The sequence below is a fragment of the Kogia breviceps genome, chromosome 6, assembly GCF_026419965.1.
Source record: "Kogia breviceps isolate mKogBre1 chromosome 6, mKogBre1 haplotype 1, whole genome shotgun sequence".
NCBI lineage: Eukaryota > Metazoa > Chordata > Mammalia > Artiodactyla > Physeteridae > Kogia > Kogia breviceps.
The window spans coordinates 66,430,165-66,446,092 of NC_081315.1; the positions used below are offsets into that span (position 1 = coordinate 66,430,165).

At 37.2% G+C, this 15,928-nt stretch overlaps 1 protein-coding gene across 18 annotated transcripts in view; it reads right to left on the bottom strand.

Moving 5' to 3' along the window:
• MAPK10 (mitogen-activated protein kinase 10) overlaps positions 1–15,928 on the bottom strand; it is a 379,515-nt gene that overhangs the window by 76,926 nt on the left and 286,661 nt on the right. For all 18 annotated transcript variants that reach the window (XM_067035995.1, XM_067035997.1, XM_067036001.1 and 15 more), the window contains 3 exons: positions 5,645–5,774; positions 1,058–1,116; positions 77–215 (listed from right to left, as the gene is read on the bottom strand). In XM_067035995.1, the coding sequence (XP_066892096.1) occupies positions 77–215; positions 1,058–1,116; positions 5,645–5,774 (328 nt within the window). The remainder of the gene's footprint in view (positions 1–76; positions 216–1,057; positions 1,117–5,644; positions 5,775–15,928) is intronic.

Below are 15,928 nucleotides of genomic sequence, written 5' to 3' on the forward strand. Positions count from 1 at the left end.
AAAGAAAATAATCTACAGTTGCTCTTTCTCTTCTCCACAAGCATCTTCATTATAATTCTGGACTAAGTATTCTTACCCTGTGAATAATTCCAGCAGAGTGAAGGTGCTTGATGCCACACAACATTTGGTATAGCAGGTAAGACATTCGCTCATGGTCTAACTCCATCTGAATCACCTGACACAAGTTGGCATCCATCAGTTCCATTACTAAGTAACTGCAAGGTAAATCCACATTGTAAGTTCCGAATCACAAGACATGTGAAGTCCTTCAAACAGGTCAGGATCCTCTCCTAAATCTATAAGTTTCCGAACTTCCCAGCTCAACTTTTGACTGAATTAAACATATGAAAAACCTCCAAGTATTGCATGCACGTTAGCCATGGTAACTCTACCACAAGGATGTTAATGAAATAGCATTTATTAGTGTGTGGTTCCTGTCTGTACATTTTGTACCTTCATCTTGCTCTCATTTTACCCTGAATTCCCTGAACTCTTTCCCGTGTATTATGATTACAAATCAGAAAAAAAATTCAGAATAGCATCTTCCATTAAATGCAAGGTATCTGTGTTAAATAAGACAACGTGCTAGGATTCACTTCCTCTCCTCTGCTTATTGTCATGATACTTCTGGAAGGTTTTTTTGCACAAAATCAAAGGCACCACAAAAATAGAAGGAGAGATTAAGGATGATTTTTTATCGTGTCCATCATTAATATTTCTCAAAGTGAATTGACTCATTCCAGAAAGCTCACAGAATAAATTAAAAATAAGTAAAAATATAGAATAAATAGTAAGGCTTCCCTGATTCTGACTGAACTAAGAACATGGGTCAACAAAGCACAAAGAGCCATAAGGCCAGAAAGTAGCAGAAGTGTCTTTCCAGGAAGAAGTTCCAGAAACAGAACCTTCTCTCCTGTCACTGGATCCCTTTCATTTGCCGCCAGTTCTTACCTCCCTTTGATCTCTACAAGGGACTTCATTCATATGATTTTTGTCAATATCACTTGAGTTATTTGAATGTTATGCTCCCCCTTCCTTTGTGAGTTTTGTTACTTACACATCTTGGAACTCCTCCAGCGTTTTCTGGGGTGTGAAGACATTTAATAAACTAATAATCTGGAGAAGAGACAGTGGAAGGGACAGAAGAAGGAGAGAAAGAAAAGGGGAGAAAATGAATTATTTAAAAAGCATATTTAAACAAGCACTTATTCCAACTCAAAGTCACATATTAGTGCTATGGTGGATATAGAAAAGTCGGAAAAGTTTTCTAGAACTGTCTCATAGAAGATTCAAAAACGTATTTAGAAAGGACATGTAATGCCTTCAGGTTAAAATGCAATTAAAACCTCAAATTCTTAGGCAGAGAAAAGAGTCATAGAAGATATATGATTGTGATATTGCTTTGGATCCTTGGTAAATATAGGGTTATAATGTAACTACACAAAAAAGAGAAAAAGCCATGTAAGAAAAGTAAGGCAGCAGTGAAATAACCAGCAAGACTTAGCAAGGCTATGTCTTCCTCTAAATGAAAAGGCGGTGTTTAAGTCAAGGAGATGTTCTACGTTAAGGAGGTATTCTAAGTCAAGATTTTTTGGGGTTCTTACTTTAGTTTCTTTTGCTTCTATTTCACACTCAAATATTATTTAAACTAATGCTCCAATGGTATGTGTGGGGAAAGGTATATCTTGGATGATATCAATGATGAATTTAATGGCAAATGTATTTTAAGTTATAAAAATGATTTTTTAATTTTTTTGTTTCCTGCTTTAGTTATTTTATATATTAGCTAGTAAAGAAGTTTACCTTCTAGCATAAGTAAATGTTAAAAGGAAAAAACCTTTGTTTTATGCAAATAGATTACATACATAAATAACTTAAAATTGTCTTTCAGCTAGATATTCTGTACTAATGTGCCAGTGGGAAATAAAAATAAAAAATATAGATAACAGACCTCTACTCATAGGATGGATGCAACCATTTCACAAAAACAAGTTTAAGATTTGCACATCTTTAAAACATGAACTAATGAATTTCAATAAAGTTCATAAGTGGTATAGAAACACGAAGTAATAAACAAAACAAAATGATTTTCAACATTGGAGAAATGCAGTCAATCTAAGGAATGCTTTAAGCCTTCAGTAGTTTTCAATTATTGAGGAATTACTGAGAAAAAAAAAATCACACCCCTATCCAATACTTTCATATATATATATATATATATATATATATATATACAGGGTAATCGTTATATCAAAAAACACAAGATTATCTCTTCTGAAGTAACCTTGCAGCACGGAATATGCATATGGAAATAAAACTGTTTCAAAATTTTTTTTATTTTTTTATTTATTTTTTTTTTTTGCGGTATGCAGGCCTCTCACTGTTGTGGCCTCTCCCGTTGCGAAGCACAGGCTCCAGACGCGCAGGCTCAGCGGCCACAGCTCACGGGCCCAGCCGCTCCGCGGCATGTGGGATCTTCTCAGACCGGGGCACAAACCCTTGTCCCCTGCATTGGCAGGTGGACTCTCAACCACTGCGCCACCAGGGAAGCCCTCAAAATATTTTTTAAAAATATTTATTTACTTATTTGGCTGTGCCAGGTCTTAGTTGCAGCACGTGGGATCTAGTTCCCTGACCAGGGATCAAACCCAGGCCCCCTACGCGGGGAGCACGGAGTCTTAACCACTGGACCACTAGGGAAGTCCCTCAAAATATTTTTAAAACTTGTGATTAAAGTGCTTTGCTATTCTGTATACTTAGTTATGGTGTATATTGAAAAATGTCTACAGTTCTCATTGGAACTGTGAGCCTGTTTTTATAGCACCTAATCTTAGAAAGTAATTCATTTTGATGTTTGTTCAAACAAAAACATCAGAGACTGTGTGTGGGACACACACACACAACACGTACAAACAACCCTAATCCATATTATCTGGTGAATAAATAATCTAGGTAATCTAAATTAATCTAGAAAATAGCATTACAATGTTAAATAAATCAAGGTTTATCATTTTAAAAGGTAAATTCCCCACTATATATTCTTGTATTCCTCTTTTCTATGCCCTTGTTTTAACACCTTCATTGTCTTTGATTTTCCTCTATTTCTCCTCTGTTCTTCCTTTGATCCTTTATAAATCCTAACTCCTATTAATAACCAATTTAAAATCTTATCTTTAGAAACAGATCATCACAGGTATTTCCATTTTAGTTCAAACGTCTTCAGGCAGGAATCTGATGCAGTTCCTTTTTTTATTCCAACATCTTAAAATGCACAGAGGTGAATCAACGTCTGTCATGGCCCCACAATAATACCAGCTATTACTTCCTAGAATTATGCTCATTTTCTAAATGGATTGTCTTCTTTATTATTAAAAACTTAATTGGGGTTGCTTCACTATTTTACATTACCTTCCACAGCATTTCCAAGCGTTCTTCATTCTGACTGCTTGTAGTTAGTATTACAAGCAATAATGTGGAATTTGCATTTGGTTGTCAGTGAACTTCGTTTCTGTTAACAAGTTCCAGAAATGTATTTCCCTAGATTTATATACATACATGCATACAAACATAGGTATATACACAAACATATGCACATACACACATAGCAGGTAGGATGCCATTTACAAATTATTATTTCAATTTGGAAATCCTTTTTAGGTAACATAAATGTGAACCCCCATATTCCAGTCAAGAATGGGGAGTAGGATTCCCTCAAATTGGCAAAGTAAGTGGGAATTTCTCCACAATGTATTTATTGCATTATAGGGACTGGAGGGAGGATTAGGGAAATATAAATATTCAATATATGAAAACAAAAAACTATTAAAACTTCCCATGCAGTTGTTTCATTGCTTGTGTCCATCCATCTTCCATTGCCTATGGAATTTCTCATCCTCTTTGCTATCATAAAAATAGATTGCATTGATCATGTGGTTACTCTTACTCCTGCCTTTATTTCACATACTGAAAGAACAAATCGCTTTAGCAAAATGATCTTTCTTAGGAATCATCATTTCTAACATTTCTATATTCCTTTCTAGAAGTATCGTATTCCTTGCCTGGCCAAATCAGAGATGGGTACATACTTCATAAAATTTCTCTTTCTGAGTGAGGCCTTTCCTGCTTAACCTATTTAAAAACGTAACCCTACCCACTCTGCACTGACCAGTATTTTTTATCTTTCTTCTTTGTTTTGTTTTCCTTGGTAGCACTTATTATTAACTGACATTCTAAACATTGACCTACCTATTTTGTAGACTGCCTTTCTCTTCCCAGTAGAACATGAGCATCACGTGGGCAGGGATTTGTCTCTCTTATCTTCACATGCTGTATGTTTAGCATCTAGAGCATCTAGATCTATACCTGGCACACTGTATTCATTTAACTGTCAAATGACTGAACTAAAAAGTCATTGGAGTAGAGTAATAGGGGGAAAAAGAAACTGTCATTGGGCCTAAATCCACATATTTGTATTTTAAATATCTTTCAACTAAATACTCATACATTTGCTTCTACTTAGTACCTTATGACAAATTCACCTGTTTATAAAACTGCACTGATAATTTCATGTGTTCTTTTCATGTAGTCTGTGATTTTCATACTCAAGAAAAACTTTATAAGGAGTTATTATTATAGTTTTATAATATTTTATTTTTATTATATGTTTATATGTAATAAATTATATATAAAATATTTATTATAATTTATTTATTAATTGTCTTTATTAAAATAAGAATTATCTCCCGTTTATTCTTACTAAGAAGAACAGGAGCACAGAAAGAATTCTAGAGGCCTTTGTTGGTGTTTGAAGCAGATTATACTCTGAAGTGAAGAAAGCCCTGTAATGGTGTTCCCTACTGAGTTCCATTGTGAAATGTTCTTGAAAAGCCTGTTCTGAAGTACACTGCAGATATGTCCCTGCACGTTTGCCCAACCCTACAAAAAGCAAGATGCCAAAGCACAGTGTGTACACTGAACAGTTGGAGGACACTGCCAGACTATAGCTAAAAGTAAAAGGAGATAAAAATCTTCACCTGTTAATAATTAAATTTAAATTTTTATAAAGAAACATAGCATATTGTTCTTTAAGATATTTTTGGTTTTGTTTTGGTTTGTTTGGGTGTTTTTTTTTTAATTTATTTTGGAAATGCATGAAGTTCTCTGGTTAATTTGGAGAAAGATAACCAAATACAGTTAATTTCTTAACAGGGAAATATCTATCAGATTCATCCCCTCCATGCCATATGGTTTTCAGATGATTTTTTTTTTTTACGGGCCTCTCACTGTTGTGGCCTCTCCCGTTGCAGAGCACAGGCTCCGGACGCGCAGGCCCAGCGGCCATGGCTCACGGGCCCAGCCGCTCTGCGGCATGGGGGATCCTCCCAGACCGGGGCACGAACCCGTGTCCCCTGCATCGGCAGGCGGACTCTCAACCACTGAGCCACCAGGGAAGCCCCAGATGATTTTTAAGAAGAAAGCTACCATGAGCACAATGAAAGCAAATGTAGCATATGAGCAGGATAAACAATCTTAAGGGGCAAAAACTGCAAAGTAAAGAAAGCCTTTCCTACTCAAGTTGGCATACTGATCTTCTTTCCCCAATCTCACCACCTCCTACCACCAGAGCTTTAAAATAAGAACTCACGTTTTTATGGTTCACACACTTCATGAGGACCAGCTCCCGGTAAGCTCTCTTGGCATGCGTTTGGTTCTGAAATGGTCTGCTGAGCTTCTTAATGGCCACATTTCTGTCAAGAACAGCATCATACGCAGCACTGCAGAGACCCAAGAATTAATCCAGAATTAAGAACAAAGGAGCCCTTAGAATTCCCGCCTACCAAACTAAAGATACAGATAAGGAAAATACCAGTTTGGAATCCTACTCAAATACCTGCTTCTCAAGCCACATGTCAATCAGGCTGTAAATAAAGACGTAAGAGTGACTAGTATAGAAACATTCTACTTGCTAGGAAAAGAAAAAGAGTATCTTGCCAAGAAGACAGCATGTAATTGCACCAGTGAGTCGGGGACAAAAGAAAGAAAAGCCCCCAACTTTCCCACTGGCCATGTGACTGTGGCAAGTCATTTAATCTCTCTGGACTGGAATTTCTCATCCACTAATATGTGATATTTAGCTGTAAAACTTGATTGTTCTTTGATCATTTTCAGTGGACATTCATTCTTTCCCCACTCACAGAACCAGGTTTTTTTGTTTGTTTGTTTGTTTTGCGGTACGCGGGCCTCTCACTGTTGTGGCCTCTCCCGTTGCGGAGCACAGCCTCCGGACGCGCAGGCTCAGTGGCCACAGCTCACGGGCCCAGCCGCTCCGCGGCATGTGGGATCTTCCCGGACCGAGGCACGAACCCGCGTCCCCTGAATCTGCAGGCGGGCTCTCAACCACTGCGCCACCAGGAAAGCCCACAGGACCAGTTTTTAAGGTGTGACATTAATTGCCATGAATGCACAGGTGGGCTGATGCTCAAAGTGCACTCATTAACAATAACAAAGCTTGAAATAAGGAATGCAGTCAGAGAGGGTTTCAGAAGCATAAATCATTACATTTAAATACAAAGACAGAAATGAATGCTACTAACATTTGAAGCTTTCAAGCCATTTGAGAAGAACTTATCATGCTTTATGTTTCTGCCATACTCAGAATACATGGGTCTAGGGATCAAACGAGGAAGTGAATCTCTTTTTGCTAAATATTATACCTAATGAACCCACTCACAAAGTTTTTTCCATCTCTGCAAATTTGGGTTGTCCTGGACTTTGTCTTCATTGCTAGGAAAGAAGGGAGCAATCAATATCCTATTGATCTATTGAATTGGAAGTGACATTAACCATTTAGGGCTCATGCCACTAAACTTAAAGATAAACAAGAGGTTCGCTGTATTGCAAATAGACTCACAAGAGATGTTTGGACAAAGTTTTAGAGCTCATCTGGTCCATGTCTCCATTTAATACTTATTCCTCTCCAAAACATCTCCATCAAATTTTGACCAGTTTCCGCTTGAGCATCTTCAAAAACATGGACCCCTTTACATAAAGGCAGCTCATCCTGTTGTTGGAAAGCTCTTAGAGTTAGAAATGTCATCATTCTAATACACAGAGTTGTCTCTCTGTGATTTCTACTAACTACTGTCAGCCCTGCCTTCCAGGGCAACTCAAAATAAAGTATTCCCTTTACATCATGACAAGCCCATAATGTTTGAAATCTATTAAAGGACCTTGCACAATGTCTGGCCTACTCTATAAGCACTCAGTAAGCACTCAATAACTCTTCGCTTTTCTTATTCCCCCACCCTAGGTCTTTTATTTCTTAAGCTAAATGGTCCTACCACCATTTGTCAGAGTGTGATTTCAAGTCCTAGTACCATCTGGTCAGCTTCCTCTGAATATATTCCAGTCTGTTGATGTCCTCTGAGAATGCCATTGTTACTCTAAGCATGGAGTGGTAGGGAAGACTAGGGAAAGGCTACCGACTCCTTCATTCATTCACTTGCTCATTCATTCTGTTGACACAGTTAATACAGCTAAGTCCGTCCTGGTTTCCTTGATAAATGCATCACACACTATTGATTCACAGTGAACCTATGCTAATTAGAAATACTGTCTTTTTAAAAACTTGTGCTGCTATTCAACTCTGTATTTTAACACTGGTACTTCCATTCTTGTGTTTGTTCTGTTCTTGTTAACCTATGAATGTCAGCACAAACAAAGAGTCAAATGGACATACATCTTATAGGTAGTGTACAAGGGCAACAGTGAATTTGGAAATACAGGAATTAAACTTGCTTTCTGAAGCTAAGAAATTGTGTCAGCAGGAAAGTGATCAGAACAGTCACCTTAAAGAGAAAGACTAAATTTTAAGCCAAAACAACTTAGGTGAAGTCATTAAAATATCTAAAGAAAGAATAGCAATTAGTCATGTGGGCCTAGGAAGGAGTCAGAGAGGTAAATTCTGGTACTGCCTGGTGAAATAAGAAAGTGTGCTCTCAGGTAGGTCCAGGGATCCAGTCAGCCAGGTGGACATCCCTACTGTGACTGTCAGAGACTACATCCAGTTGGCAATCTGATCTGTGTCTCTTTACTCTGATTCTATCCTCTGCAGTCAAAATTCTACTCATCAGGCTCTCCTTCAGAATTCTGCATAAAAGAATTATGCCCATATTTGATGCTTGACTATTGCATGTCTCATAATTTAATAAGTTGGAATCTGATTTCATGTGTGAGCTTTTAGTGAGGCTTGTCAATGTGAGTTTGAGTCCCTGAGATACTGAACAGATCCTGGAGACAGTAGGCCCATGTGGGGTGACTGAGAAAATGCTGCCCTCTGGGGCTCTTGGCAGGTTCTGGCCAGTCTCTCCTAGAAATGTTGTGATATTCTCTCTCCCTCTGGTACCTGTTTCTTGAAGAAATTCTAGGTCTGAATCTCAGCACTACTGCTTACTAGATGTGAAGCTATGAGCAAGCCACTTACACTTTCTGGCATCAGTTTCCACATGCTTAAAAATGGAGGTAATAACAACCTGACAAGATTGTTATAAGGAGTAAATGAGGTAGTAATGTATCTACCGCCCCTTACCTAGAGTGTGCACGCAATAAATAATGACTATTACTCTTTTTAAAGTCAATGTCCTTGCTGGACTCATTGCGTAATGCAGGGCAGGATAAAATATATATATAACTTTTTGATATTTATCTGCTGTAATTGGACATGTATCTACTAATCAGCAGTTTTTAATCTTTCTACTAATTACAGATCCATTCAACTATACCACTATCCTGAGCACATTTCACAAGTTTGTCCTATGTTATAAAAGTCTGGGACAAAAGCCTTGTTAAAACCCAGACACGTATAGCCATACAGTTCTATTACCTACCACTTTAATAAGCCATTCGGTGTGATTTGTTTTTAATGAAACCGCTATTTCCAGTCATCATTACATCCTTTCTTAATGACTCACAGGGTATCTTTTCTAACCAATACTAGGACCAATGTCAAGTTCAGTAGGTGTCTCTTATAACCTCCTTCTTCCTTCTAAAGAAATAACGTTCGCCTATCTACAGTTGTATGGAATATGGTGGTTTGGCCCATTGAACTTCCATGTACTCCCTTGTATCACTCCTTCCTGTACTGAAGAGACTTGAGAGACACACATACAATTCCTAGATGCTTTTGCAGCTAGCATTCTGGATTCCAATATGGTCCTGCCAGGCAGATGCAACTGTGGGAGATTTGCAAGGCAAAAGTGAGGGTGGTCATCTTCTGATATTTCCTAGTTAGCAAGCACAGTCTCAGGAAGATGTGAAATTTTCTTCTGAAACAGTGATTCATGTCATTTTCCAGATTCCTGGGAGAGAAGATGGTTTGAAGCAGAGGCAACAGTGGTCTCCAGAGCCCAGTCACCAGCATGATGGAGTAGTGATGACGGCAATAATGAGTGCACAGTTCCAGCTCTGTGATTTTCAAATCTCGGTTACAATCATGTATTCCAGCAGTTCAGTTTTTTTAGGATACTCTCAGAGGTTGGGGTTCCCATGGTGATTCATCACTCTCATGTCTGAGAGTCCTTCCAGGAAGCCCAGACTAGAGTTCACTTCTCCAGGCCTTCCAATGATTTGCAAGCACCCAATTTACCATATTAAATCTTTGCCTACTTATAATGTTTCTGTCTCCTGCCATGAACCCTGGCTGACACTACAATTTTTCCCATTTTCTGTAATTCCTCTGTGATTACTGGCAGCAGTTTAGCAAATACATCTGCAAATTGGAATCACTGGTTGCTGCATAGTCACAAATTAATGTCTGAAAGATTTTTGCTACTCTGAAGTCCTTCTTTCTTTGAATCTTGGACTATAGAATTTTACTTTATTTCTTTCAGTGGCTTTTCTTTTTTTTCCTTCATGCCGGTAAAAAGAGAGATAAATCTTTATGAAGGTTTTTCAGCAACTTCCCAGCAATTCTGCTGAAAATTTTCTCTAGCAATTTCTTTCTTTCAGTGGCCATGGCTCATGGGCCCAGCCACTCTGCAGCATGTGGGATCTTCCCAGACCGGGGCACGAACCTGTGTCCCCTGCATCGGCAGGCGGACTCTCAACCACTGCGCCACCAGGGAAGCCCTCTAGCAACTTCTTAACATACTCACTTCCACATCTACCAGGTTTATTCATGAAAGAAAGAATAGCCTTCCTTTGTTATGCTCCTGTCCTTTAATACAGTTTTATGATGCAATAAAGCTATGTTTACCTCCTTGAATGTATTTATATAAACACACACACACACATCCCTGTAGGCAAGTCTTACTCTCAACATAAAATCAGTTGTTTTGATTTTTTTTCCTTCTGGAAATTGCAGACAACCTGTTGCAAAGTTTTCTTCTTCCTAAGTCATAATTATTTATTTGATATTTTCTCTTGTTCCCCTTCCCTATCACATTTAAAATGTTCTTGATCAATATTAACATGTTTGTGGGCAAAAAAAAATTTAAAAATTAACTAAAAAATCCCTAGGCATTGTGAGAAGAACTTTATGTCTTAAAAAAAAAAAAATGAAAAAAACCTTATCATTGGAGCACCTTAAACATCTTAAGCCATAGCTGGGCAAGCCAAATTCTGTCCTGGAATATATGCTGTACCCTTCACTGTTCTTTTCCCACGTTCCCATATTCTCACTTTGACCTTTACCAAAGGCCTGGACTTTAATTGAAAACTATCAAAAGATCTCTACCTCATGCCCTCAAATATCTCTTTCATGCCCAAACATTATAGTCCTTAGACATGCTATCAAGACACTGATTCCACCACAGAGAAACATGTTGGCCAACCTGCAAAATCACCTCTGCCTCAAGGCTTTTGCATTGTTCCTTCTTTCAGGAACGCTCTGCCCACATCCTCACTTGCCTGACTCCATATTTGTAATTCAGGTTTCAGCCTAAATATCATCTCCTCAGTAGAGGCCTTCCCTAATCCCCGTATCAAAAGTCAACAGGTGATTTTTGGGACTAATTTGTCATTGAATTGCTTGGCTATATCAATTTGGTTATATTTTGTTAGAGATACTTTTGATTACAAGTAATAGAATTATGACTAATAGAGGCTTAACTATTAAAGATCTTCATTATATCATACAATGGAAAGTCTAGAAGTAGGCATATCCCAGTTTCAGGAATACATTATAACTCTCATGGGCCCTAGTCACTTTTGGCTTCCGATTTTCTGCAAATTGTTTCTAAGCATGTTGAAAAAAAAAGTCAATAACAGAAATCCATTAGTGCATCAAAGGGAAGTGTAGGTGCTGTGATGCACTGCTAAGATTCCGCTTCAGGAATAAAGGACTTTTTATCCCAGCTGCTGGGAATGCTGCTGGCACACAGCCTCTCAGCTCTTAGTCCCCTCTTGTTATAACCTCAGCTGAAAAGAGCTGCCTAACTGAAGTTACACTCTCTTCTTGGGCAGCCTTCAATCAGTGACTAATAAATCTGGGATTATGAAAGCCTGGCCACCTCACCCCAACTCAGGATATCTAGGAAGGCTCATTCCCTCTTCAAAACTCCCAAAAGGGTCAGCTGAGGCATACACTGAGATTTCATTGCAGCTGAACTTCTGACTTTGCTTCCTTCCCTTCCTTTCCACAGCTGTAACCGCCCAAAACACTCCCTAATAAATCTCCTGCATACGATCACCATCTCAAAGTGTATTTTCTGGGGAACACAATATTTGACAAGCAGTAACTCATGACCAAATATAGCAATAAGCTGTGGAGTTTGCCTGAATCTTTTTCTAAGCAAAAGGCAGGGTCCCATTGTGAATGAAGGTGGCTGGGCTCAGACCTCAACACCAAGAAAGCCATTTCACCTATGCAACAAACTAACCTAGATGACCACCTAGTTATATAGATTCTAATCAATACCACTTCGCACTTTATGGAAAACAGAGTTGAAGCAGGGGTAGCAAGGGGCTCAAAAGCCAAGCCCTGAAAGATAGCACCAAAAGCAGCAGCTCTTCCAAACACTAGAAATTGAATTAGTACTTTACAGCCCTTCAGCAAACTAGTGACGGGGGAGGTCACACAACGATTTACCACATGGATAATGAATGTGGGACTAGCTAAACAAACTCATCACCACAGAAAATAGATGAAAGTAAAGAAGATGGCTACCCTAAGCATAAGGCAACCATATTCTTGGAAATCAGGTTGATGGCATTAGTGAAGAATTGAAGGCTCCCAAAGAGGTGCTTCTTCATCTCAGTGAGATGAGTGATAGGGTGCATGCAAGTGCTGCCTCTCTTGATCTTCTTTTACCTTTGTGACAAGTTGTCTCATGGTCACCCTGCTGCCCTTAGTGACCATTCAGTGCATCTCCCATGTATGATCCAGCTCATGATTTAAACTACAAAATCCACAAAGCTGCCAGGCTGCTATTTGATAGGCTAAGTAGTAAACTTGGGAAATTAGAGTTTAGCTTGATATGAAATATGTGAGGGTACAGAGGCTGGTCAGCCTTGTATAAAGCATATAGTGAGGATATAGAGAGTAGTCAGAATATTCTTGCTACACTGATTTTACCATTTGTGTGGCATAAATCTATAATTATTTACTTTTTAGTGTTTAGTAATGCTTTTTTAACTTTGCAATAAACCCTTTTGACAAAAATAAATAAAATTAAGACTATATTTAATTAAAATACTATATGCTATATAGATATAGTATATATATAGTAATATAGTATATATATAGTATATATATTATATATAGTATAGTATACTATAGTAGTATGTTATATATAGTATATATATAATAGTAATAGTATGCTATACTATTTCTCATGTTTTCTTGGGCATGACTAATGAAAACCAGAAAATAATTCTCCTAAAGGAACATCAGTATCTATTTCAAAATTAGTAATTATTTTAAGAAGACTGTTTCCAAGGACGATAATTTAACACACGCACCTACAAAAAATGCATTTAAACCATGACTTTTCATTTAGGTCAAATGACTGTTCTTCTAAATTAATTTTGCTTATTTTCTATCCCAAGAGGGTTTTTTTTTTTTTGGATATGCACAAAAAGTTAAGCAAAAGCTTGTTAATGTGTTGCCTCCATTAGCAGAAAAATAATTTTGAAAGCATTTAAATTATGTCTGCTTTATATCATTTTACCAAATCATTTTACCTGCTTTATATCAAATGCTTCAAATATAAAATCAGAACTTTTCAGTAACAGTTTGATTTTCTATAGTATAGTAAAAACTATACTAAACTATAGTACAGTTTGATTTTCTATAGTATAGTGGTTGTGATGCGAAAATAATTCACACTGAGACCAAGCAAACTGCAATATTCTACAAGTCAAAATAGAATGTGTATGTGTCAAGATTTGCAAATAAATTATATACATGGTTGGAATAACTTTATCACAAAATTTTGGAGACAAAGCTTATGCTGAATTAAAAAATAAAGATGCTTCAGCAAGGCAGTTAGCACTTCTTGGCACCCCTTATAATTCTGATGAGGAATAACTTTTTATAAATAAATCCTAAATTTCAGATGCTTTTTTTCCACCGAAATCACTTAAAAATCTTTAACCATAGTATTCAGTAAATGGAGCATCCCAATATTTCAACTGTTGAAATTTTAAGGAATAGCTATTATTATAAACAAATAATACTTGCAAATAAAAGCACACTGAAATGTGGTGGAAGGAACTGAAGCAAGAAAGGAACTGAACAAATCAAACAATAAAATCACGTTGAAAAAAGTCTTCTTCAGAAAAATACCAGTGAAACTGTATTACAAACAGAGAGGACTAGGAAGTTTCAGTTGATTAAAATACATGAAGATATATGTAGAATAGTCATTCGTCTCATGTTATATTTTTAATATTTAGGTAATCTATATAAATACATTTAAAAATTTTACTTGTATTTGAATTCTTTTAATTAATTTAAACAAATTTCAATAGCACTATTTTGACACCCACCAATGTATTTTAGTGTGCCCTTTCACTGTCAAATTTTCCCGACTTAGAGATAAATGATATGGTCCCCTGCTACTGATGGTCACTTTTCTTGTTCAAGAGGTTTTTGCACATTGTTTCCACAAGATGGAAGAGGCAGAAGCAAGGAACTGGTCTTCCAGGGTTATTGCTACATTCTTACCTTTGGTCATTTCCTGGCAAAAAATTCAAAGTCTGATTTCTATTTAATGGTTTCATCTTACTAGTATTTTCCTTATAAATCTGCATTTAGGTTAGGTGAGTATCAGATCCTGGATGATGTCAGACTTCACTAAGGAGTGGAAGTTTATTGAGCACATCATCTTTGTTTGTACAAGTAACTCTACTCTGAAATGACAACTCTCAAATTGGCCATGTAGTAAAAATGTGCTATGTCCCAAATTAGTGGAACTAAAGACAGTAAGATGTTCCTTTGGCTCAGAGGTTGGTACTGTTTCTTGACACCTGCCAAATTAATGAGATCCATTAAGTGACACACAGGAATCTCAAACAGTTCCTGCACACAGGACATATAATTATGAGAGGAATAAGCTTCATTGCCCAGCCCATGGGCCTGCTCTCTCTTTCCTCCGCGCCTGCCCCAGCACAGCCTTTCTGGATTTACGATTGCCCTCCCTTAGTCTGACAACTGGGGAAGCACTGCTAACAATGGATGACCCCCAATGTCTCTTGCCTGTGAAAATGTGTATTAGCTATTATTTACAGCCCCTGGGCTTCTTTCCTTTGTTACTGCTATGTTTCTCTTTGTCTACTATTTATCTTTTTTTTGAATTCACTTCTCTTACTCTGATATTTGGGCTGATATTTTTGAAATTGAATTCTATATCTGCAATAGTTTATTTGTACGATCATTATGGTATACTTATCATATATTGTCTTTTATTACCTTTTTTGTTATCCTCAAAGTTGCTGTGATCCTTAATGGTCAAAATCCTGAAGGATTTAGCTCTGTATCCCCTACATGTTTGTTGCATGGAATTATATTTGCTAGATGTTTATGTCCAGAGCTTTAAATATGTTAGGAAAATGGCATTATATAAGTAAAGGACAAAATTCAAATAAACGAAGCAGCATATTTTAACGTAATGCTGTGTTACTCGAGATGCCAAGATATAATCTGGCTAAGATGTCTTTCTCAAAGCTCCTGACTCACATATACAGCTATCTACTGACCACCCCTAATTGGCTGTCTCAGAATTATTTGAAAATTAATATGTCCATAACTGAATAAACCTCTGATTTCTCTCTCAACCTGTTTCTCTCTTAAACATCATTTGGTCAGGTATAGAAGTCATCTTGATCTTCTCTTCTCATCTCCTCCCCATATCCAATTTGTGAGAGGTCTGCATTTACTTCCAATGTAAATTTTCAAATCCATCCACTTAACTCTAACTCCATTTCCACTACCATGAGCTACATGTACTGCAGAGACTGTTCCTTAAATGTTCTCCTAACATTAACTCTTGCTTCTCGACAATCTGCACCTCACCACCCTCAAAGAGTCTAATTATATCTAAATTGGGCTATCCTTGGCACATTATTTTGTGTCTGAGGATCCTGCTCATTTTTAGCACCTATCAAGAAAATGTCTTGAAGTAACACAGCATTAATAAAATAACTAATAGAACCTCATAAATTGTTACAAAAATTAAGTTAGCTTAACTTAAAAAAAACCTGCCACACTGCTTGATTGTAAGTTCAATGAGGGCAGAAGCCACCTGAGTCCTCATCACCATTGTCCCCCCACTTTACTGAGATATAACTGACATATAACATTGTATTAGTCTAAAGTGCACAACAAAATTATATGATATATGTATACATTGCAAAATCACTACCACAACAAGTTTAGCTAACATTCATTTAATCAGCTCACTTAGTTACAAATTTTTCTTATAATGAGAAG